The sequence below is a fragment of the Dermacentor variabilis genome, chromosome 4, assembly GCF_050947875.1.
Source record: "Dermacentor variabilis isolate Ectoservices chromosome 4, ASM5094787v1, whole genome shotgun sequence".
Lineage (NCBI taxonomy): Eukaryota > Metazoa > Arthropoda > Arachnida > Ixodida > Ixodidae > Dermacentor > Dermacentor variabilis.
In genome coordinates this window covers 151,411,305-151,438,391 of record NC_134571.1, presented here as the reverse complement: position 1 = coordinate 151,438,391, position 27,087 = coordinate 151,411,305, and the positions used below count along the sequence as shown (strand labels likewise).

Here is a 27,087-nt window from a genome sequence, read left to right as displayed (position 1 = left end):
ATCAGACCACTTTATACGTAAGGATATTTTATACGTGTTCGTACAACAGATGCAATAAAGCACTATGTTCATGAAGGTAAGAATGCGGCTATTTTAATAGCACTATCTCCTCACACACAAAGAATAAAGAGCCTCAAGTACTTTCAATACTACGTTTGACACTGTTTGTGTACTTCTTTCCTTCTGCAGCAACGCCAAATATCAGCATGGAGGCGCGACAGGTCGAACCTCGATTTGATTGGTACAAAGGTAAGGTTTCTCAAGTACCATAGCCTCCATCTTATCCAGTCACTTGTCTACCACACCATATAGCTATATAGAAATAGTTGACAAACTTGATACGTGAGAGCAAATTTATTCACCGATGATTGTTCTCGCTTCTGTAGTTTTACCTTTAATGTTGCTCGGTTTACTTGACGCAAGTTCACTCAGAAAACGGCGAATTTATTTTTTAGCACTTCTGTCTTTGTTTCCCGTTGTTTCCCACCCCCAATAGCGTATCACTACTTCACAGAAATTACAACACATTTAATTATCTTTTCAACAGCACCACGTTTGCCTGTGTTAATAACGCCTGAAGTATACGTCGTCGTTGATTACCTCATCTGCAAAGCATTAAAATTTGAAGAAAAGAAAATTGCAAGATACGTTGCTATTATGACTACTTCGGTACGTATCCTGTTCTTCTGCCAGGTCCAAATGACTGTTAGGTTAGAAGCTACTGCTTTTTATTCCCCCCCATTTATAAATACAATTAAAGAAAAAGTAATCACGATGTCGCCACATACATTCCTGGTAAGAGTAAACTTATTTTCTGTTGGCAGTCACCAGAAGACAGTAAAGTGTAAAACCGTAGCCAGCATAATGTATCAGATAAAAGAAAATTACCAAAGCAACAATTTACGAAGGGGCAAGACGTATCACCTTGCTCATTTATATGGCCTAATAAAGTCGAACCAGGAAAACTAGTAGCATTAGTGCAACATTCCCTCTCTATTATTTTTTAGTACAAAATATTGTGGCAGCCCTTTTCGATTGTGGTCAATTTAGAGACCGGTCCCGATAGAACGCATTTCAAGACCCAAATGCGCCTTTTTTTCGATGAATGCGTATGCAGCAAATCTAAAAAGTGCTTAACAATAGCAACTGTAACGCTCCGCAGCGCTGACTTAAATTTACCTATATCTCCAGAGCGTTATGGAAATATGTTTCATAAACATAAAATATTCCTACAAGAGCGACGCACTCTCACTCAGCAATCCAAAAATTATTATCTGACGTTTCAGAAGCTACGCAGGTTTCTTGGTCAAGGTGTAGTAGACAGAGTGCTGTAGTGTTTATTTCCATACATATAATGGGCAGTGGGCAGAGATAAAGTTGGAGTAAGGCGCTACATCTCTTTCTTGGGAAGTCTACTGACTAGGACAGTACTTCCAGCTAATATGCAAACTAGGAACAAGTGGGGGTTCCCAAACGTCAAACAATTTTCCTTTGTGAATGGCCTAAATTGCTCACTTTCATCTAACATCCTACTACATGAGATTCACTTTCCTCGAACTTTTTAACAACCATGCGATGTAACAGAAGATGAAGCCAGAAAAAACGTAGAGGAGGCCAGTTTTTGTACTTTTTTGAAGTGCAGAAATAAATTAAACGGTAAAGAATGTGGACGAAAAGATACCTTGCTCTAGGGGGACTTTATGCTTCGGCTTAATGCATTGATAACACTATGAAAACTGCTTCCGGATACACGAGGCTTTTCATTTGTAGGAACTATTTCTCATTGATCAGCTGCCTACGTCAATGTGATATTCGCTATGAATATTGGCCCATGATATTTCTTACAGTGTTCACTAGCGCACAAACATCACTCTACATTAAAAATCTTTCACCGAAATCTCTGGTTGTTCCAACGAGCCCTTTTTCAAAGCTTAAAGGACTTTCTACCTTTCGTTCTTTTCTTTTGTATTTCCATTCTTGACGTCCTATCGTCATAGCACAAACTAAATAACCTAAAGAATGTTAAGCTCATTTTATTTCATTTCATTTCATTTTATTTGTGCCCATTTACAACCAAATGGAGGGGGCCAAGGTAAAAGCTGCCTATTGGCAGCTTGAGTGGTCCCTGGCCCCCTTTACATATTGGGAGACCGGTGGCGAAGAACCATTTCAGAAATCGAAAAAATAAAGAACAGTGCGTTACATCAAATAAATTACATTTCTTTCAATGAATACATGTGGTTTTACAGAACCATGGCGATTTAAATCGTAGTTTTCGCCAGACAGATGAGCTGCGATGGTGTCCAGGCATGGATGTCAGTGCCGGCTTCTAGATAAGAATTTAGTAGCCGTGGCAGGGTATTTGCGACCATTTGATGGCCGTAATTTGTCCTCGAAAAGGTTATGAGCCATTTTTCATGGCTGCGCGTCCATATGTGGGTGTATTCTCTTTTAAGCTTGCTATATTTGTCATTAAGTTACTTCTATTTTCTTCCTGAAAGTACTGGTGCGTAGGAGGGTTTGTTTGTAGAGATGATGACTTTTTATTATGTTGTACTTGGTGAAAAGACTCTCAGTGTGCGAGTTGTATGGCACAGTTGCGATAGCGCGTGTTATTTTTTTGCATCAATAGTATTTTAGAGTGATTGGAAGCTGATATCGTGCCCCATACAAGATGGCAATAGTTTACATGCGAGGCAAACAGTGCATTATAAATGATCAATTTAGCTGACGTTGGTAAAAGGTAGCGATTTCTATGTAGTATACCTGCTATGCGGCTCAGCTTCTGGAGTACAAAATCCACGTGGGCGTCCCATTGCAATGTGTCGGTAAAATATACGCCAAGTACTTTTACCGCGTCAACAACCTCTATTTTCTCAGAGTTGTAAAATATGTTGTGGGTCAATGGAGCACACGTGCCTCTTGTTTTAAAGATGGCTACTTGTGTTTTATTTGAGTTTACCTTTAAAAAGTTGTCTTCACTCCATCTTGAGAGATGGGTTAATAGGTTGTTCGCTGCACCAATGAGGCCTGTAAAAGAGTTGTTAGATAAAAAAACACTCATATCATCTGCGTAGTTTATGAATTTTGCTTCTCGGTGGATAAGCACTATGTCGTTTATGTCAACGACATAGTGCTTATGACACTGATGACAACGATCAATGAAAACCGATACATAATACCACTATCTCACCATGACGCAATGACGATGGTGGCATGACAAGTGGGACATAGAAGGACGAAGAACGAATGACATCAGTCGATTCAAAAAGGCGGTACCACCGTGACGGCATGACTGTCGTCGCATGTTATCCAATAACGTATGTCGATGTTAAAGTTCGAATGTCGTAAATAGAACAGACGCGATGGCAACACTACGCGATTAGGACAACGAATACACGAGGGTGACTGTATGACGACGACGTAATGAAGAAGTTAGCATGAGAACAATGCGCCTCTTCAATTTTCAAAGTTCTGGCAATCCGCTAGCAGCCAGATGGCAGCCAGCTAGTTCCGGTCCTGACAGGAAGTCACGTGGGCTGGGATTCCAAGACAATCCTAAGCTGCCCGAAGTTTCCAAAATAGAACGCCGGGTCAGCTAGCCGCGGGATAAATATAACCATGCTACCAACATGGCACCGCCCGGCGAACCCTGCAAGCGCTTGGCGTACTCGGCCAATTTGTGCGTTTCCAGCTTGAAAACGCATAGTTGCATTCAGCAATACCAGCACTTTCGCTAGATTTCACAGCGATTCGGCACAGGAAGCGCACTGGCCACCCTCACTTTGCGCAGAGTAACAGACGGCCTCCAACACGCGCGATGCCAAGACGCAATATCGCGCGCAAGTTATTGTGTCCCCGAAAACGATTGCTCGAGGATGCCTGCTCAAAGGGATCCCATCGCCCACCGGCGACATTGATGAGTTCACGTTGTGTCATCGCTTGACGAGGCAGAAAAGCAGGATGTCGGGTACACTTTATCTGCACACAAAGTTTTGCGCTGACATGTTTGGCCTTCGATTTCAAAAAGATTTTTTTCCGCTAATGGTGCTTCTCTTATGACCCAAAGGAGCTCGGAATGCGGCTGAAGCATAAAAATGCTCGCCGCCTGCGACCAGCGAAGTGTTGTACACGAAAAACAATATTGGTTACGATCATGATAGCGATCAGCTAATGTGCAGTCACGCGTAATATGACCTGCAACATCGGTCCTCGTTGTCGAAGGGCCTCCAACACTGTACGGCTGTGCAGACAAAGGGTGTGATCCATTTCTAAACACACCTTCAATTAGTGATGCTTATTAAAACGCTATTTCGCATGTCAGAGCTGCTGCGTAGCCCTGGAGCCCCTTCGACCACGAACAAGGATGTTGCAAGTCATATTGCACGCGACTGTACGTGTACCTATCATTCAACCAGCGCTTTCTTTACATCAACAACCTGCAGCTAGAACACACGGTGCTTCGAGATAGCACCCAAGAATACGATGGAGAGAGAGTGAAAAAGATTTATTGCTAATGAAGTGGCGAGAGTTTCTCGTAGTGTGGAGGTCTTAGTTCAGGGCCATATTGGCTCGCGCCGCGTGCCCGCCGGATGCCTTCGCTAACTGCTAAAAAGGAGATATCACCGCATATATACACAAGATATGTGAAAACGAAAACCACAAGAGAAAAATGGACCAAAAATGTACCAAAATGCGTATGAATGAGCGTCTAGAACTTGCGCAGAACACGAAGCAGATAACATGCACGCATGAGAGCACGGCGCGCTGTTCACTGCCGGAAAGAAGCCTTCTCGGGACACACACGCACAGAAGCTTCAAATGATTCACTGCCGCTCGTATCCCACCGCCTCAAAATGCCGAATGTGCTTTAGAACCTAAGAAGGTAAAGTTAGAAGTAAGAAAATCCGATAATGACCGTAGCCACTTGGCTGAGCGAGATAAAGCGCTCATGCGCCCCCGTTGCGATCCGTCAAGTCCCCACAAAGACGGCAGCGAGCGCTCATCGCCTCTTTTATCGCCTGCTAGCCGGAGAACGTCCTCAGAGCAGCAAGACCAAAATCGTCCCGGCTGGTTATGGCAGCCAGCGGGTAGCGAGAACCGTCCAGGCCGAGTAAAACGAACGCCCGGGGGAAGTGCGTCGCGCGGTGGGCGGAGCAAGTTGAGAAAAACGAAGACGCTCTGGCTGGCCCTGGTAGCTCGCGGATAGCCAAAAGTGGAAAATCGTAGAGGCCCAATATGAGAACCACGCGATGGCTATGACTGTATGATGACTATTGCCAGGACGACGACTGTATCATGAAGTATGTATGCTGATGACGAAATGACAAGAGCCAGATGACAATGCTTGAGAGACATCGCTGGAACGGCAAAAACGGCCTGCTCACAAAGTACAGGAGAGGCATGACAGCTATTTAGTGTCGACCAAGCAGTGACGACGATGACATGACAACGGCGGCACATTCAGGATTGAATGACAATCGCACAAATACTATATAATGAGGAAGAAAGATGGACGTCAGTGAAACGACGAAAGCACGACAGCAAGAGGATGACAGTGCTATAATTACCATGTTGATGCCCTTCTTACACTATGACTAGATAACGTACGTTCTAGGTACTGTGAATAAAGGAAACTACCGCGTGTCTTCTATGACATGACGATGCCGTGCGGCGGAGATAGCATGGCTAGAGTTAGATGCCAAAACTAAATGACGACAGGGGTACGACGGCGACGGTATCGCGACGATGGTATGAAAATGATGTTCATGAAGAGGACTGTATAACGACGACAGTTTGAGAACTGTACGAGAACAATGTTATTATGCCGGTTTTATGAAGACAACGGCGTGACGATTCCTGTATAACGAAGCCTGCGTGAGGACAATTGCATGACCAGAGTCGAATGACGAAGCAGGAGGCACGACAATGACACAATCATGGCGGCATCACAACCACAAGTACCGACAGAATCGTTCAAACTATTAGACAATTGTGGCGACTGGGTTGGCGTAGCAGTCTTGACAACGATGGTATGATCAGTCATATTAGGAAAGTGGAATTATGACGACAGAATGGCCAGGAGATCACGGCCATGAACCCATTCCTAGTGACCCAAGCTGGTTGACAACTTAGTCTACAGAGCAGCATGAGAGGTCAGATAGACAGATATATAAATTGAGTGATTTATTTATCGATTGATTGAATAATAAATAATTTATTGATCATGTAATTACTAAATGATTGAGTGAATGATTGATTGTTTCATTGATTGATTGATTGATTGATTGATTGAAAAATAGGCTCAAAACAGATGTATTCATGTACGGATGATCACATAAAACCGTGAATCTGCGAAATGCTTCATTTCATTTTATTACTTTAAAGACCCAATTTGGGGTATTACATAAGAGGTGTTTAACATGTGGACACAAACAAAGGCAGATGTTGCATTGAAATACAAGTATAAACAGTTTCTAGACATACGTACATAAAAGAAAACAAGATATCAATGAAAGAATCAGTGCATTTGGGCCAGGCGATGAGGAAATCGATAAAAGGTTTGAATCCATTGAAGTTCGAGAAAAAATGGGAGGCAGGACGTGAAACGCAGGAACAACTGATTAGGAGCTCAGAATGCGAAGTGCACAAGGCAAACATCAAGGTTAATAATGTTTATATTGAAATGAAACATCTTCACATTGAGCTAAACAAGCACAATAAAGGAGAAGAACAAGCACAAACCCGAGCGAAGGCAACCTCAACGAGTTCAAGGTGGACTTCATGCCGTCTAAGAGAAAAGGAGAAAATAAAGCCTTCACGTCATGGAATTTTCAAGGCACATGGAGGTATTGAAAAACGAAATAAGGGTGCAGCACCTCCTGATATTGCACTCAGAGCTAGCATATGTCATGGCCTACTTGATAAAAAATTACGGCAGCACTAATCTCAAGATGAATATTAATAGTAATGCGAGTGTCAATCAAACAATATAGCGACACACCTTATTCCTGATGTGATTCAATGCAAGTATTACAATCAGGACTACAGAGGTTTAATAAACATCTGTAGTCTTACTTATAATACTTGCATTGCATCAGCGTCCTGCAAGTTTCCTATTGCTGTTTCTCGTCAAAGTCGCCCGTGAGCACTGCACCATGACGAAGACTAAATTAAGCGACGCAGCGACGACGACGGAACGACGAAGAAGGAATGGCGTCACTGGCACAAAAGGGTGGCGTCACCACAATGACATGACGGCAATGTATAAACGATTGGTAAAGTTTGAAAATAGCATAACTGTGGCAGATGGTGATGATGACATAACGGAAATGGAGTGTCGAAGAATCTATGACGACGATTGCGTGATGACAAGGCTATGATGACAGCCGGTGACGAAGCTGTAAGGACGATGACAGCAGGTCCGCCACGGTATGATGACGATTGCATGATAGCGAGTATCTACAACGACCCAGTGAAAATGATTGCATGATAACGGTGGTGTAAATACGCTTGAATAAGAACAGCATGATTTCTGTATAAATATGTAAAAGCGATGACACGCAATGACTCTACACGCAATGCCTCTTGACTTCGAGCGCACCGGAATCTTGGAAGAACGCTAACATAATCCTAATCCATAAGAAAGGAGACGCCAATGACATGAGAAATCATAGACCCATCAGCTTACTGTCCGTTGCCTACAAAGTATTTACTAAGGTAATCGCAAATAGAATCAGGGACACCTTAGACTTCTGTCAACCAAAGGACCAGACAGGATTCCGTAAAGGCTACTCAACAATAGACTATATTCACACAATCAATCAGGTGATAGAGAAATGTGCGGAATATAATCAAACCTTATAAACAGCTTTCATTGATTACAAGGAAGCGTTTGATTCAGTCGAAACCTCAGCAGTCATGGAGGAATAACGGAATCAGAATGTGGACGAGCTATATGTAAAAATACTGAAAGATATCTATGGGCACGTTGCAAGTGCTAGGCGGCGCCCTGTCTTTGGGACCCCTAGCGCCATATGACGAATAGTTGCTCGAATGCGGTAGGATTACTCACGGCATCAGCACCTGGCGCTGCGTCTTTGGCGCCCTGTGAAACGGTAGTGATGGCTCGAAACAGCGCGCCGATATTAATTTTAGCCGGGTTTCGGGAATTACAAGATCTTGAAAGCTTTTTCGCAGAAAGAATTTAGACAAAGAAAGTCGTCTATTTGAAGCGGGGCGTGACGTGAGGGAACTGCTGAACTCGCATTTATCGGAAGTGACTGCTAGGTGCATTCCGCAAACGAAAATCAGCACCCCAGCAAGATGCGTGAAGCTCAGCGTAAGTTACTTCTTTATATACGGTGTGGACTCATGAAATTATAGGTGACATTGATTCTTGTAGATTGGCGACAGTAGACAAATCCTAGCGGGGAGCTGCGATTGCCGTGCTGGCATCGCAGGGAAGTGCAAGCACGCCGCGGTAGTTGTCCTGTACATACATGGCGGCATATGCTAATCGAAAACATCTCATCCAAGAACGTGGGGCGTACGAACGCCTCGTAAGACCTACCTGAGGTATGCTAACATTCATCTCCCTAAACACAAGAAAAAAGTGAGGAGCTTACCAGTTGTGTTAGACTATGCTGGGAAAATATTTTCGTCCAAGTTACTGGAAGTCCGAGACTTTCTACGTTGCGATTTTTCAGTGCGTGCAAAGGAAGTTCCAATAAACCACGTCGTCAAATATTTTGGTGATCTCAACTGCCCCTTAGTTGTTATGCAGGGCGCAGAAGGGTGTATGCCAGTTGAGCCAGCTGCAACCCCTCCTCATCGCTCTCAGCAAGCCCTGGCGCTGTTTGAATGGGAGAGTATTGGGAAAGGTTTCCACAGCTTTACTGCGGTAAAGTGTGGAAACGAACTACTTTGTTTGCTGCTTATCCTGGTACGCAGTGTAGGTGTCTTGTTGCCGCCATCATTGCTGTAAAAGCAACGAATTCAGCGTTACAACGCACTTGGCATAACGTCGGAACATAAAACAGCTTGCTTCTGCCGTCGGACTAGCGCGATCCAGTATTGAAGCCGTTCTACTTCATACGGTCGGCTCGGAAACCTGCAAAACTTCGTTCCTGGTGAGTAGCTGCACGTGCTGTGGCAGCCCACTACGCAACAATTCGTGTCGCACTTGGGCATTGCTCAGAAAAAGCAACAGCTACGCGCGAAACAGTGCACAGCCAGTCTATCCGAACGCAAGGGGGCCGGTCGTACCCTTCCGGGTGCGCGCTCGCCGCCGCGAGGCGCGCCCTAGTAGGCGCGGGAACTACGTTCGCAAACTGCCTATAGCGGCTCCACAGCCACCGTAGTCTACCATAAAGAAAGCAACAGAATTCCAATAATGAAAGGCGTCAGACAGGGAGATATGATCTCTCCGATACTATTCACAGTGTGTTTACAATAGGTATTCAGAGACCTGGATTGGGAAGAATTGGGGAAGAGAACAGTCTCGGAAGAGAAAAGCAGTTTACGATAGGTAGCGAGGCACTGGAAGTAGTAAGGGAATACTTAGGGCAAGTAGTGTCCGCATATCCAGATCACGAAGCTGAAATATTCAGAAGAATAAGAATGTGCTGGGGTGCGTTTGGCAGGCATTCTCCCGTCATGAAGAGCAGGTCGCCATTTTCCCTCAAGAGAAAAGTGTACAACAGCTGTCTTACCAGTTCTTACGTACGGGGCAGAAACCTGGAGGCTTACGAAAAGGGTTCTGCTTAAATTGAGGACGACGCAAGAAGCCATGGAAAGAAGAATGATAGGTGTAACGTTAAGGGATAGAAAGAGAGCAGATTTGGTGAGGGGACAAACGCGAGTTAATGACATCTTAATTGAAATCAAGGAAAAGAAGAGGGCATGGGCAGGGCATGTAATGAGGAGGGAAGATAACCGATTGTCGTTAAGGGTTACGGAGTGGATTCCAAGGGAAGGGAAGCGTAGCAGGGTACGGCAGAAATTTAGATGGCGGATGAGATTAAGAAGTTTGCAGGGACAACATGGCCGCAATTAGTACATGATCGGGGTAGTTGGAGAAGTATGGGAGAGGCTTTTTCCCTGCAGTGGGGGGATCCAGGCTGATGATAAAATCCATAAGTCGTCGAATGGGATGGCGTAGTGGAGTGATGACAATGGCAAAGCGACTGCGTGACGACGAGGATGTGATGATGATGGCTGATGACATTGGGATGAGTACATTGGGCTAACGAAGAGTGTATCATGACAATGGTTTGGTGGCGATTGTATCAAGAAGTCTGTACGAGAACGATAGCATGATGACGGCTGCATAATGAAAGACGCATGACGAAGCTGGAGTGATGACGATGGCACGGTCATGATGACGGGACGGTAAGAGTCTGACAACGGATGAATTACAGCGACCTCCTAATGACGATGGCATGACAGTGAGAGCATAATTATTACTGAATGACGACAGCCTAAATACAATGCAATTACGAAGAACCAATGAGATATTTAGAATGACGAAGGTAGTATGGGGGCTGCAACGACATGACGTTCCGGAAGTCATGAGGATGGTAAAACAAAACGACCACTTGTTGACGATCGGATATTTGACGACAACAGGATGACATATGTAACGACGAGAGTCGAATGAAAACGCGGAAGACGATGGAGCGACCACGGAGGTGTCACGACAGCGATGTGACAACGAAAGCATGGCGACTGTATGGAGATGATGGCGTGAATATGATGGCATCACCACAGTCGGGTGAGAAAACTGGGATGACAACAATGTGGCACAATAATAGCATTGCGATCACGAGTCACACTTAGAGGCTCTAGGAAATACTCAACTTGGGCATCTAATTCGGTGTAGAAGCCTGGACGACGACGACAAGCCGAGAATCAAATTAAGAAGCTGGAAGAATGAAACTGCAACGGACACAGTGGCACATCGGCCACAGGCACATGCATTGTGTCCCAAACTGTTAGTCAACTTGAGCCACTAATTCGGCGTAAGAAGCTGGATAGATAGCTAGATGCGCAAAAAGATTGAAGCCGACAAATAATGTTGATGGCGATAAAAGGTGCAGAGCAGAGATATATAGTCGGGTTAGGGGAAGGCTGCCGAAGACGTACAAGTTATCTGCAGACATTCCGGAAGTAGTTTAGGTAAACTAATATGCGGGCCAGGAATAAGTCCTCCTCCGTGTTGATGTAATGACCAGCATAAAGAAGTGACTTAGAGAAGAAAGAGCTCTCGGTGAGCACGACAAGGTGTTAGGGGGTTTTCAACCGTTTATACTGTTGCTTAGTAGCAAAATTAGCTGAAGTTTTCTGTGACTTCCAGCTCGCGAAGTCAGATTTCTTTAATTACAGGATGAAGCACCGCTGAGGTGAAAGACAGATGAGCCCGTACCTCGCGTGATAGACAGGGCACACAGTCATGAGATGCAAGTACCGGCAGTGAAGGTGTTAGGGACAAAATGACTCTGAAATCTAAGTGTCAGCAAAATACACTTCAGGGAATTGATTGGCCTATTTATTAGAAGTACTAAACGCAACGTCACGTGGCGTCATGTCGCAGGTCAACATAAGCTCCGATCGAGACGAGTTTCTTTTGCAGCATCGTGTCAGCGAAGTGACAGTTAACTGAAAATCGTATTACGTGCTCCAATATACTGCAGCATTCGCTGACGTGGTTCATAGCTCCTAAGTAGAATCGTATAACTTACCAGAAAAGAAAATACGGTGTGCATCACACAAGCTACTGTTAAACGCAGCTTTCCTTTTCACATTGTACAGGTAGCCTATAGAGTGAGTTTGGCACACTAGAGGCAGAAGCAGCTGTGCTCCTGCACATCCGTCAGAAACACGCGCGCGCATTTTTCATTGGGCCAGCAAAGCTCCTGACCGATCAAGGGAGCTGCTTTGGAGGGTCTGAAGGAACGTGCGGGAAAGTGAAAATGGCCGTTCTGGTAGAGCAGTAGAAAACGATTATCTGTTGAGAAAGACAAAGTCGCCAAGTGAAAGCGTAAGAAGTTTTCCAAGCGCCATTTTTACCAAACTGTCGCCACATATATTTGAGCAGGAAAAGAGCCTGCTCAGAGCAAATTGTGCGTTTTTCCACTTTTATATTATGTTTCCAGTATACTTGCCAAGTTTACTTTGCGAAATTGGCGCAATGTAAATGGCGAAAAACTTACATGTGTTGTAGGTACTTAATTTCTTTTACATGTTCTATTACTGCTGCAGACTTTTGCGAAAATGTACTGCTGGGAGCAGCAACCGTCACATTGCAATATGCTTTATGGGCTGAGTTTATCGACATTCTTCTCCATGTCATTGTTTACCATTCCACCCCAACATTTCCAATACTAGTCTATACATTACAAGTATTAGCGTGCCTAATGCACATATTTATGTGGCTGATGAATGTAAACGCTTTCTTTTTGTTCCAATAGGCCAATTTACGCTATCGAAGCTTTATTCAGCCAAGGGTTCAGCTGGTGATTGTTGGCGTCAGCGTAACTAAAAGGGTAAAGCTGGTTTATTTCACCTTTTCTATACACGCGGTAAATTTGACTGCATGTACATGTGAGTGCAATTTGTACTGCTGAAGGTTCAAGTCGTAAAGCGTAGAAGCAAGCATGCAATATATTTAAATATTTCTGTTTCAAGGTTATATTTGGGGACCTACGTGCGAACTGTTCCATTATGTGACTTAATATTTCTGCGGAAACCTACAAGGTGGAAAGCCCCTTTGCGGGTTTCCGCATCACTATTACATCAATCTATTGCCTTCGCTTCGAGGTGTTGATTAATTCGACTTCGTCCGGCCATCTGCTAGCGGCCTAGTTAGTTCAGATGGTAGAGTAGCTGCCCCGGAAAGGTGGTAGTCCGGATTTCGAGTCCCGGACAAGGACGAATTTTTCTTGAACTGAGAGGCTTTTCTTCCGAGGAACCCATATGGGATTCCTTTGTAGCTATTGCTACGATTGGCTCGATGTCTCATTTCCCCTTAATTAGTTTGCATTATAGTTAAGTAGCAATTCGCGAAGGAGTAGGAATAGGAATCTTTAATATAAACAGAGCTGCTAGGATGAATATTCGAATACATTCAGTGGCGCCTCAGATGTTTCCTCAAATTGATGACCACCATGGAAATGTTGTATTGATTGGACGATGTTGCAGATGTTCTATTCATGTACCTTTGTCTGTATTGCGTGTAGTATACGATAAGGTATAGCGCATTTCGCTTGATTGTGGAAGCATAGAGTTGTTGCCCCAGCTCTCCTTTAGTCGTTACCTGACAGGGAGGTATACATGTAGGTATGCCGAACGTTCGTAAGCAGCACTCTAGGGTGCATCAGTCGATTCCATTATCCTTTTAAACACTACCTTTATTCAGGTAAAATATATGCTGGCTGCTGAAAACTCTAGAAACTAAGGATGGCAGCGAAATGCATTTAATCTTTGGCACACTTTTTGAAGTTATGTAAACAGTTTCTCATTAATATACTTGTAGAAGAGCGCAGGAGATGAAGTTGAAGAGCACCTGATGGGGGCCATCATATCACATTTCTTTAATTGTAGCATATAACATAGCAAGGTTCACATTTATTAGTATTCACATCAGGGTGTAACGCAACATTCTAGGGCAAGATTATACCAAGCAGGTTCTCCGGCCATAATTTAAAGAAGAAGTCATGCAAGCAATAAATAATCACTACATGCTCTCCCGTTTATTACGTATAATAGCAATAAACATAATACCGCTATTCTCTGAATATATCGGGAAGGAGAAAAGTAAGAATACAAAGTTGAACGCTTCATGTATCACATTTTCTCAGAGTGTACGGCTTTTAACTTGTCATACAAAACCTTATATAGTACTGTTAACCAATTTTATTGCACATTAAACTTCCCTATTGCAAATGAGTTTGTGTTTGCTGTTCATTTATTGCTTGCAGAGCCCTCAATTTGCTGTGTCTGAGTCTATAGCGAGAGTCATGTTTGCCACTTTGTATAGAAAAACACGCATATGTGTGACACATTGAAATATATCCAATAGTTTGAACACAAGGAAGAGAAACTGAGGGCCCAGATTTTTGATAACCTCAACCACACGAAGTAACCTGCGGCTCTTACGGCCAAATACTAGGCCCACATTGCACGGGACCAGGCTTAATTAATCTGCGACCATGCAGGAAGGTAAAGAGTCCTGTTTTGTGCATGCATATCCAGCCAGGTCTCGCCTAGCAACAGAAGGCTGACTCAACCTGCTTCCACCCTCCTTTCAGTGAACACATGTTCTTTTTTCGTGCTTCTTTGGCGGCAGTGTTAGGCTGTCTACATACCCGACAACAAGAATGTAAACCCTCGTGTAAGCCCCCAACATGATTCTCCTTTAGAGACCGTGGCGTTCACACGCGAACGCAATCTAAAATTGCTCAGGTGTACGCAGTAGTCAATAAATAAATAAATAAATAAATAAATAAATAAATAAATAAATAAATAAATAAATAAATAAATAAATAAATAAAATAAATAAATAAATAAATAAATAAAAGGATGTGAAACAATGCGCAATAAGTAACTGTAAACGAAGCTTTTGTAGCAGTAGCGTTGGTTGACGATAATTAATGCTGATGTTGACTACATATCTAGGTTTTTCCAAGCTTGGTTTAATACGAGACGGGCGTGGTAATGTTAATTTTAACTTGCGTGTAGCAATTGCACTTGTATGTAAAGCACAGAACACACTGTGCGACCTATTTTCTTGAGGTTACACTGCGTGTCATTCTTTGTACGCATTTGAGAGGTTAAGGTTATCATTGCTTCATACTGCGCGTGGCATCGTGGCATGAGCGATGGTCTGCTAGATGACCAATAGTGTAGCGTCATCTTCGCATTGCAGTAGATGACTCCGCGTTTGCTACTCCACACGTTCCACCAATTGTCCCCATGATCAAATATGTACTGGGTTTCTTTTAACACCTCTCGGGGGAAATTCGGCATCGCTGTCGGCGTCCGGCGCCCGGGTCCCCGTGAGCGAAAATTCCCACATATATTGAGGTATATGTATATGCCACGTCTTGCTATATGACATGCGGTATGTGCGGGTCATACTGCCTCACCATTCTTACAATATTGTTGCTCATGCCTTGTCTTACGTTTATTACAAAGTTATTTTGGGAATTTTGAGAATGAAAGCCTATACACAAATGCCATGAAAAAAAAAAACACCCACAGCGCATGGCTTTTATGTTAAATCTTCTCACAATTAAATATTAAAAGTGCTCAATAATAAAAAAGCTTGAAAATATTGCCTTGTTTTCGTGGCTGTGCACTACCTCCGGCATCGACACAACCAAGACGCCGCGTTTCTACCATAGCGGTCACTGCTAGCTTTTCCCGCTAAACATTAATGTTGCATAAGCTGCAGTTTGCGCGAAGCGCGAGAAGCAGTGAGGAATCTGCGAATTCTGTCGCGTTTCACTCTTATAGGCGTTGCTTACGCGTCCTCTAGTTTTCTTGTCATAAAAAAAGCAAAACGTACTGCAGGGTACCTCGAATATACATTTCAACAGTTTGTCCGCAACTGTTGCCATGTTTAGTAGTAGATTGTCTTGCAACGAATTAGAGGTTCGATTGCGCAACATTTGGACGACGCACACAGAGGAGAGACACACACCGCAGAGCGCTACTTGCAACTATTGTTTTATTCCATTGTCAATAGAATAAGTACAGGGAGATACTCGGGGGGAGGGGGGTAGAAGGGAGGAGGGTAACGACAAAAACAGAAAGCAAAAATCTTTTACAAACACGGCCATTTACCAATGCCAAGCCGGCTTTGTCATGTGGTCATTTTTGCTGCACTTGACATTGCAAAAAGGAACCAGGATACAAAATTTCAGATTAGCGCATGAGGGAGTCTATTTTCTTTGCACTAAGGGACACTGATGGGATGCTCACGCACATACTTCCCAAACGCGCAATCTCAGCGGCTTCGATTATCTCTCGCGTCATTTGACTGCCATCTTTTCTCACTATCTTGCATTTCTTAAAGATTGGCCGACATCCACAATCTATAAAATGTATCCCCAGGTGTGCGGCGACTTCTTTTGAAAACTTATAATATCATGCTCTATTAAGCTTTCATTCAAACATCTCTCCAGTCTGTCCGATGTACTTTCTGCCGCAACCCCTGAAGTGGAATAGAATATACCACCCCCTTACTGCCGTCGAGGAACTTTTTTCTGTGTTGTGTTTCACAGCCTCGTTTCTGTGCGGCACCTGGGTTTACCTTTGCGCGCATCCTCAGCAATTTCTTCCGGTGCGGAAAACACCACTTTTACATCGCAACGCTTAGCAATTTTCCTTACTCCGAATCAATGTGCGGCATCCCCACTGTTTTTCTCGGGTGCTTGGACGGCAAAACTCCTTCCCAGATAATGGTGCCCTGGTTTCGATTTCCTTGAGCAAACATTGTACCACAGATACCAATTACATGCAAAGGATAACCTGCCTCCGTGAGCCAGTGCGTTTGCTCCCGAAAGTTGTCAGCAATGCTATGATGGCACGATTTTTGCAACGCGTTTCTGTAACATGACTCAACTATGGCTCGTTTTTCGACTTTGGAATGCGCAGGTTCGAAGTGCAAAAGAGGCTTATTTGCACGTGGTTCGTATTGCCGACAACAATGACTGGAGCCCGGACTTAGTTTTAAGTCAAGAAACCTAATTGGTCCACAGTCTGGCTCTTCACTTGTGATCACCAATTGCTCTAGCCCTTTTCTGAACATGTTTTCTAGCTGTGTCAACGGCTACTAAGTCTTGTTTTTAACATTTTCCACTAAACTAAATAACCATCAACAAACCTGAACACACGAGCAACCCGTGAATTCACGAGTCGCGCCGCTAAAGTTCTGTCAATGCTGGCTAGGGACATGTCGCTCAGAATCGGGGCGATAGAAGAACCTATACATATTCCATGTTTCTGAAGGAAAATGTCTCCATTCCAATACACGTAGGTGGATCTTAATTACAAGGACAACAACTCTAAAAAGGCTTGAACATGCATCTGTGAATCATTTAGAAAGGTAACGTTTCCGTAATTGTCAATACATTGTTCAATGAAAAACAAGAGCTCTTTATGAGGAATAGAGTAAAATAAGTATTTCACATCAATAGAATAAGCCAAATACCCCTTGTCAGAAAGGTCTCGTAGAAACGCAATAGCTTGGTCATATTTTTTTGAAAGGGGTTGTCAACTACCAGTAATATTAACCTGCTCTGCAGGAACGAGGCTACAGGCAACTGCCAGGTGTCTTTAGCAGTGACAATTACCCTAAGCGTGCAGTTGACCTTCCTTAAATATTTTGTTTTTGTTTTTGTCGTTACCTTCCTCACCCCCCCCCCCCCCCCGAGTGTCTTCCTGTATTTATTCCATTGACAAGGGAACAAAACGATAGTTGCAAGTAGGAACACGTGGCTTGTGTCTCTCCTGTTTGTGTGTGTCAACCAATTGTTGTGCAATCGAACCTCTTATTTGCTATACCAACACGCCCAGTCTTCAACCTGTGCCTGCAGTCAAGATGCTCTAAATGATACATACTTACAATGATATGATGCTATATGTGATATGGAATGTGTTTATCCGAAAAGTTATGCATAAATTGCTCAGGAGGTTGCGGACAGAGAGAATAAATGGTTGACAGAACTCCAGCAACTCAAACGCACATAAACCAGTGTGAATAACAAAATATAAACCAGTCATCACTGGATGCAAAAGTAAAAAAGAAACAGGGAAATTCTTGGTGTAAAAAGTGAGAACTTGTACAAATCAAATACGGCTACAAGGCCGCACAATATATATATATATATATATATATATATATATATATATATATATATATATATATATATATATATATATATATATATATATATATATATATATCTATTGCCACGTCGTATAGTGACGGTTGAGGACAGAGCAAGAAAACTGTGAATGGCAAAAGTAACTTTATTGGGTGAACCTGTGCACAGAAAATCAGGCTACACTCAATGCTCAACGAAAACGGCGAACACAGTCGGTCATCGTCGAAAGTCTGATCAGCGGGTCAAGCGCGTCGGCTTTTATAGATCAGTCGTGGAAAGTTCCAGAGTAACCGCTGGGACCCGCGTGCCTTCCACAAAGTTCTAGGCCATTCGCATCGCGCATACATGCAACCAGATTACACAAGGTTCGGCGACAGACAGCGGATGGAAGCATCGATAACATTCCAGAAACTTCCGATACATGCAGGCGCGTCCTGCGCTGTGCGATAACATTTGTTAGGCGGTGAAACGTGTAGCCCGATAAAGACAAACAAGTAAACGTGTCAGCATATATGATGACATTTAGAGCTTACTACACAAACACTAGATGATACGCTGAACATTAAAACGAAACCCGCCGGGCTAGCTTAGCGGCTATGGCGTTGCGCTGCTGAACACGAGGTCAAGAAATGAAATCGCGGCAGCGGGGGCCGCATTTCTATGTAGGCGAAATGCAAAAACGCCCGGGTCGCACGCGATGGGGCACGTTAAAGACCTTTTGGTGGTAAAAAATATTCCGGACACCCCCACTACGGCTTTCCTCATAATCAAATCGTGGTTTTGGCATGGAAACCCCAGAATTCAACAATATAGAAAACATGACAACAAGAATCCCGAACAACTAAAGTGAGCAATTACTTACCCAGTTGGTCACTGCTGAACTATTCAAAGATAGGTATCGGATTTTGTTTTCTTTTGAAGACGCGGATAGCACTACCTTTCTCGATCTTTGCGATGTAATGTGGTGTACTTGTGCATGAAATCTGCTGTTATAGAATGAAGCTTCTGGTTACCGCAGCGGGTGCAGAGATATTCCTGTTAATACGAAAAGCATTCGTTGCGTTTTTCAGCCTTTTCAACATCTATCTATCTATCTATCTATCTATCTATCTATCTATCTATCTATCTATCTATCTATCTATCTATCTATCTATCTATCTATCTATCTATCTATCTATCTATCTATCTATCTATCTATCTATCTATCTATCTATCTATCTAGTTTACTGCTTCGGCCCCTAGGTACGCGCTCCTTGTCAAGATGCCATTGTGGTTGTTTTATTGATGCCATTGCAGCTTCGTGATCATAGACTAGTAAGGCCGTCGTCGTTACGCCCTCTACATTTACCTAGCGCCCCAAGTTGTCTCATAGCGTTCCCTGCAAGGTATTGGCTCAGGGTCGTGATTCGGTCATAGCCATTGCATTGTTGTCATTGCAACTTTATCGCACCACTCTCCCCATGCCTTCGTCTTCACGATATCGTCGCCACAGAGTCCTCATGCATTCGTTGCCACACCGCTGTCTCAATACCGTCATAGTCTTTCCATCTTCTTTAGTTCGGTTTCGTCATTCGACTCTTGTGATGTCATATGCCTTGGTGCTTTCGCCACTCTATCGTCATCAAGCTGTCGCTTGGCCATCGTCATGACCTCAGTAACGTCAATTCGAGGCATCGGGTTATTTATAACGTTAGTAGCTGCGACGTAAACACCCCCGTGAGTTTGTCGCATTACATCGGCATATCAGACGCTCGTATGGCTCAGTAGCGCTGCTTCAGACTAAGCATTTAGCGTTGGTTGCCGGACCGCCTGTATGAGTTTCATCGCCAACCACATCTGCCATTGGAGAGAGCGTTGGAGCAGTCTGGTCAGGTCGTAGCCTCTGAAGCTCTTCTCGCAACACAAATCACGCAATCTCCCGTGTGATCCCTATGCTCTTGCCGAAGACTGATGAAATTGCGTCTACAAAGGAGCAGTTTATATGCTGATTCGACATCACTGATCGCTGTTGCAACGTTCGTTCGACTGTTGTCACCTCAGAACAAAGCTCACCGATGGTGCGCGGCGGGCTCCAAGTTAACCCGGCGAACATTTCCTAATTCGAACCCCGCATTTGATGGCGAAGCTTCTTGTCTTTGCTCTTGTTCGGGTAAGCTCGGCGAAATTGGCGGTGACGATGTCTTCTACATAAATGGCCAAGCATTCAATCTTCGCCTGGCGGACTGTACTAGGGTAAGTGTCAAGCCACTACCATCCGTAAGCATCCCATGACATAAAGGTCGGTTAGTTTTTCAAATTGTTTGTACGCAACTACTAATGCGAAGTAAACGTTTGGTGATTTTCCCTCACGAGAAGTGTAATGTGACCTGACTTTTCATTAATTAATAACTCAACTAACATCAGTGGACGCTACAGTAAAATCTGGCGAATTTCTCAGCTCAGGGCTTCACCAGGTAGGCAACATTTGTTGCGCCGATGACCAATAGTCAGTTCACTGGGTCCTCTTTGTTTTGCGGCAGCAATGCTTTCCCTAAATGAAAAAGGGCTTGCAATCATTACTACGCACCGGCACCAGAATTGTAATAGAGTTTACACAGTTGAAGTGAAAATGTAACTTCAACGCACACAGGCTTTTTCCAAGAGTTGCACTCGTCTTCTTTTCCTCGTATCACGTACTGATGGCGCGTTGCTCCAATCTTCTGTGTTTTGCGAGCTCATGTTGCCTGTTTCTCTGCTGCTTTCTTTTGTACGTAGCCGTGAACAACTAGAAGGGTGCAGGAAACACCTGGTGCGCGTGATTTAAAGCCAGGCTTTGTCAGTAACAACAGCATTTTTACCACGAATTATTTCAATCCTATCAAAGTCGAAAGTCACAAGTATAACTGTTATTAGGTGATAAAAGTGCGTTGCGGACCTCAGTTTCATGGATTTTTTAAAACAAAACGAAGTCGTTCCTATGTATGTTCCCTTCCGCTTCAGGAAAATGGTAGCTGTTTATTAACTCAACAAAAAATAAAAAATCGGCCTTTTCAATGCCAGATATTGCTTGGTTATTTAATGTACTATATATTACTTGTTAGCTTGAGCAGCCATGGTTTCTATTTTCTTTAGCCTTCTCTCCGTTTCGCTACTGTTCAGGATACTGCAAAGTTCAAAGCAGTTATAAAGATATTGCGATGTAGTAGTTATGGTGAACAAAACAGTCGCCAAACTGAACGATTGAACTGATTTCGTATTGGCCGAAGCTGTGCCCACAAAATCAAGCTACACTGATAGTACAACGATCGCGGCAAACACAGCCGGCGATCTTTGAAATCTAATCAGGGAGTTAAACGCGTTGGCTTTATACATGAGTCATGAAAGGTTCCAGACTTTTCGGTCGTGCCCCCGCAGTTTCGAGAAACTAGTACGCAATTCGCGTCGCACATGCAATCTCATTATACAAGGTTCCATAAAGGAAACAGGTAGAATCAACGATAAAATCAGCGTACTTTCAAAATCATGTAGGTGTGTGTTGAGTTGTTCTATAATAACTATAAGTTTGAGTGGATTAAAAACAGCCCCCGAGAAAAGGATAAAAAAGTACACATGGCAATGCCTCCGTCTGATAAAGCATCGTGCCTGTGCTAGAAATAGGAGGGCAAGACACTAAAGCATAGATAGTGATGAAAAATAACAAACAAAAAACAATGTCCACGAGCGTCTTAGCGCTAGTAAAAGGGCTTTTGGTGCACAACATGGACAATTTGAGGCCGTGAGTGGCGCAGCTTGGATTGCTAAATGTCTGTGTCAGTCAACAGCAGCAAGCAATTGAGGAAGTCCATATCGAGAATGACGGCGCGTGAGTGCTCTTGCAGAATAACGAAGCTTCCAGTGTAAGTCCGGCCATGCAATGTAACTCTTGCTGTAAAGATTTTAGTCAACTGTCCGGATATAAGGGCCGTCATATATAATGTTGACTTTCTTCAGCTTGGCGGTGAAGGGTTCTCATATTATGGAGTAGTCGGGTACACTGCCTTCGAGAGTGCTGACAGTGTGGCCGTCTAGAAGCACATCGATGTCTCTCGTTCTTAGCCTTGCATTGAAATTGGGTCGTGATATCGCATTACGGCTGGAGCATGTTATTCCGTAGATGGTAAGTAGCGTCTTCAGGTCTTCTTTTATCGCCGTATTCTTGGCTTCGAAGCTTCGACAGGGAAGCGGCATGTCGTTTCTTTGTCGTCAAGATGGATCTTGAAACGTTGTCGTTGTAGGCAGAGGATGTTTGACATTTCGACATACAGCAAGTGCAATTCTACAATTTGGTACTTTTATTGTTCTCAGTATTGGCTTACTACTACGGATCCATCCAGGGGCTGGTTCTATGTGCGGTCGGTACTGCGGTGACAGGTAGCGTCCTGGTCATGGCGAAAGCGAAGAACGCCGGGGTGTCCACTGCGTTGCGACGATGCAGCCGGCGATATCATCAGGCTCTTAGCTCTGCTATGGGCAAGGTGCTTTGGTGGCGAACATTCGAGATAACAAGTCGTCGTGTGGGCATCAGCGGTAAACATGGCCACCTTCCTCACAATGATAGCAGAGCCGACGGTAGTCCAGGGCGCACCAAATGTCCGCCTTCCTCAAGTAGCTGCGCAGGGCGACGTGTGGGCGTGCTGGCGGCGGTGGCCGTGTTGAACAACGAAATTGCGGCGTTAAAAGGTCCTGGCGTGGGCACGGAGGGGTAATTTGAAGATGGCAGATGACGGCGTATGTTATCACTTCAGTCCCGGGCTGAGACAATTCCGGTTAACCTCGAAAAATCTAAACGACAGCTGAATTTCCTCTCGAACTGCGCCAGAAATTGAATTAACTTGGGGCTGCGATGCTGGCAACATCTTCCCTTATTCTTACACAACTGCCCTTATCTTCTCCTGCCAATCATTGCAGCACAGTGCTTGAAGGTCTGCCTTGTCTGGCCTCGAGCTGCAGATGTACGGCCTAGTGTGTATTTGTATCGTCTTAACAATCGTCGATACGTGTCAGATCGTCATAAATTCTGCTGCGGTCATGGGCGGGGTGGGCATATTTTCCCTGGAGAGTTACTGCATAACCCCACGAACAAGGAAGCGAAGTTCTTTCTTCTCAGGCGTATTCGGGTCAGCATGGCGGAAAACTCGGATAATCTTTTTCGAAAAAGCGGTGGTCTCGTTGGGCAGGTTCACTCGTGCTTGCAGTGAATATTCAGTCCGTTCTTTCTTGAAGACGCTTGTGAATGTCTTCATATACTCGTTCCAGAACAGACAAGTCCGAAGTCGTTAACGAGGACTCCCGATTTTAAAACCAGGTTCTGGCTGCTACTTCCACTGAAAAATAAACGTGCCGCAATTTTTCCTCAGCGTTCCACTTGTTGCAGTTTACACTCTCTCGTGTGCCTTAAGACATGTCTCCAGGTTCTCCGATGAAGTTCGCTGGAAAGTATAGGGCTCTTTGGGCTGACATTGTGGTTGTTCACTTGGCCTTGGTCGTCTAGGTCGTCTCAGGTAGAACTCCATTTTCGAGGGGCACGTTTTGAAGCCTGCGGCTAGCTCGATGGTCCATATTAATGCTGATGTTACCTTCACGTTCGGGTTGCTACCTTGGGGGGGGGGCGTTCAGTACATGAACACGCTAACACCTGCAACAGACGTCACGTAACAGTGACGGCGAAGAAAATGCCCACAAAACCATGCATGACGAAACTAACTTTTTATTGGGCGAACCTGTGTCCTCAAAACAAGTTGCAGTGAAAGCAAAATGGTAGCAGCGAACACAGTCAGCGATTCTCCAAATTTGATCAGCCGGTCAAGCCCATCGATTTTTATACATCACTTATCGAAGGTCCGTGTCGCGCATGTAATCTTATTATACAATCTTTGGCGAGGACATATACAAACAAATACGATCAACGATAACATTCGCATAAGTTCTAAATAATTCAGGCATACCTTGGGCTCCACGATAAATTTAAAATGTTAGCAGGTGAGACAGCACTGCCCAACAAAAGGATAAATAAATTCGTGTGGAAATATTTTCGCCTCTCATAACGGTATATTGCATTCATCTGTTCTTTTCAAATAACTCCTAATCAATGATATCGCTAGATTTAAGAAATATGATGAAAATTTTTCTTTGTACTTTTTTATTGCATTCCTTGGTGATCCATAGATACAGTGTAGTCTCAATTTCACATGTCACGCTGTAATATAGAGGTGCAATTTATTAGTTTTCATACGCTCGACATGACATCGAAATTTTCTCGCCGTCATTTTACTTTTAATCTGGTGCTTAAGAGTAAAGACAATAAATGAAGAGATAAATATGAACTTGGGGAGAGCTAGTATTTCCTATTAGCAATTTGTAAGTCCGCGGTTAGAATCAAGGCGGTGTATATGTGGGCTCTTCTTTTACTCCATTTCTAAACGCCTGGCAAATATATAGAATTTTTTTGACGCGACAAAAGCGGAGAATGACGGGACAAAAGTGAAAAACTAGGAGAATGACAATATAGTTGATGCTACATTATATATATATATATATATATATATATATATATATATATATATATATATATATATATATATATATATATATATATATATATATATATATATATATATATATATATATATATAACTTCAGCAAACATTTCGAAATGTTTGCTGAAGTTATGTTAGCTGTTACCTGTTAGCTGTTAGTAGAAGTTTGTTGAGTTTACTGAGAGACCTGTCCTATCGATGTAAGCAGGTGAGGTATATATACAATGAAACTCTTTTAGGACTGTAAATTCCTTGCGCGTGTATAGTGCGTCGGACTTGAGCATCCGCCTTCGCCTGCTGCATCCCTGTTTAATCACTCTTTCAGCAGGTCGGCTCTAATAAATCGTGGTCGCGGTAGCTCTCTCTCCTTGGCTACCTAAACAAATTCCTAATGATCGAACTTCTGTGTTAATTCTGTAAACCATTGCAAATCGATAGACACAATGTACGTCCCTTCTCATGGCCAACAGTGCTGAGCAATGTTGGGTTGTCAACCACTCGCTTGACAATTATGATGCGGTCATCAGGCTTTGCTCTTTTCTCTCAACGAACAGTTCTCTATCTCTTGAACGTATTATGAACATGGTGACATCGAGAAGGCCATATATGCTACCGCATTAGCCTATGCTTGAGTTGAGTCACAGTGTTAGCTCTACAAACTTTAAGAAAGCTGTTGCGAAGGCTGTCACGCGTCCTTCAAATCTGCATTACCATAAAGCGTCCGAGTGAGTATTCTGCGGTCGAGGCTGGGGCTGTATCATGAGGAACTACGATAAGCTAACACTGTGTTCGGAATGGAAGAGGAGTGTGTGGTGAAATATAAGGCCGGGCAATACTTGGCGTATTTCACTTTTATGGAGGTCCCATATACAGAAATCACTTGACGAAAACTTATTACTCGTCCATGAAAGGTAAAAAGGATATTGCATCAATAAGTGACAAACAGAACATCAGCTTTATGAATTAGTAGTCATCATGTGCCGTATGTGCTACGATGGTTCATGTTATTTATGTAGCGAAAGCGTATTTATGTAAAAAATAGGCACTTTTCTGAATGCACATAATTGTTTTTGTTTCTTTCAGCCAGAAGACGAGCCATACATGGCTAATGTACATGGCTATGAGGCTACGCGCAATATTCTTAATGAGAAAACCAGATATAATTTTAAAAATTACGTAAAGCAGCAACCATATTTTGAACAGTCCGACATTATTTTCCTACTCACAGGGTAAGTAGTGTAGTGTACTTGCCATGAAATTGATCTTGTTGGTGGTAGCACATCTCAATTTTCAGACACGCTATCAAACGCTCCATCGCGTTGTGACTGCTAGTTCGCAACCATTGAGTAAGACCGGTTAATATTGCCTGAGCGCGGGGGACAACGCTAAAACTATGAACCCTACTTCGTGTATTTCTTTGCTATTTCCGTCAATGCTCCGAATTCCGGAGAAACTAATTTATACAGCGAAACTATTATAGGCTACCTCCATCAGAATTGTGTCCGTGTGTAGACACAAAATTTCGAAGATAGTGCAATACCGGGCAGACCCTCGGCCCATGTGAAGCAAGCCTTAGGCACTCCCCATTCGTGGGCCGATACCGAAGGTAGTGCAATACCGGGCCGATCCGCGGCGGAGGTGAAGTAGGCGTAAAGCAATCCCCATACGTTGGCCGATCCCGAAGATGGTGCAAGGCCGGGCCGACCCACGGCAGAGGCAAAGCAGGCGTTGTCACTCCCGATACGTGGGCCGATTTCGTTAGTGCAATGCCGGGCCGACTCGCGGCGAAGGTGAAGCAGACGTTAAGTACTCCCCATACTTTGACCGATCCTGAGGATATCGCAATACCGGGCTGAGCCAGGATGGAGGTGCAGTTAGCCATTCAGAGGCCCACAGACACAGATTGACTGGCCATCATTCTTCGTAGAGTGGAAGGGCACTGAGTTCTTTTTTGTGTACTACCAATATCCGCATATTTTTACCCATACTTTTCGAGCACCGCCTGCGGCCACTAAGCGTGGTCAGCTACAGCCTCCGAGATTTACGGTGCCGCGTGACCCAACACGCGCAAATCTCGGACGCCGTGAGCCACATCGGTGCATTGCTCTCGGTGCGATCTTCACTGTATGCGCTGGCGCTCATAACCGCGCTATTATGGCCCCACTTTCCTGCAATTCTTCATAGGCTTCCTTGTAGTGCTGTTTGTAATGCTGAAACTTTATACCATTAATTAATGAAATTCACGATTTGACGAATGGATTCTCTGAAAGTACAACTTTGTTATATCGGGGTTCGAATGTGCTCAAATGCAGACACATATGTTCACAAGATAAATTTTATTTCTATATAGTTAGGTACTAAACTTGCATTAATTAGCGATAAAAAGAAACCAACTATCTAGAATAGTTAGGAGCAGCTTAAACAGAAGAAGAATATTTGCCGCTAAAAGCTACGGCAGTAGCTTCTCAGGCTCTTCAGAGATGTTTATAAGAAAACGTTACAAGAATGAATTGCTGTTACATGGCTAGCATACCCGAAACGCTAAATTATTGGTTGCCGACAAAATATCAAAGGTTACAGGAAATCTACCAAAAATGCTGCTTAGGCACCTGAGTAACATATACACATCTAAAAGGGCCCGT

At 43.7% G+C, this 27,087-nt stretch overlaps 1 protein-coding gene across 2 annotated transcripts in view; it reads left to right on the top strand.

Moving 5' to 3' along the window:
- LOC142578011 (venom metalloproteinase BumaMPs1-like) overlaps positions 1–27,087 on the top strand; it is a 94,856-nt gene that overhangs the window by 28,317 nt on the left and 39,452 nt on the right. For both annotated transcript variants that reach the window (XM_075687439.1, XM_075687438.1), the window contains exons 5-8: positions 190–249; positions 548–669; positions 12,471–12,545; positions 25,529–25,674. In XM_075687439.1, the coding sequence (XP_075543554.1) occupies positions 190–249; positions 548–669; positions 12,471–12,545; positions 25,529–25,674 (403 nt within the window). The remainder of the gene's footprint in view (positions 1–189; positions 250–547; positions 670–12,470; positions 12,546–25,528; positions 25,675–27,087) is intronic.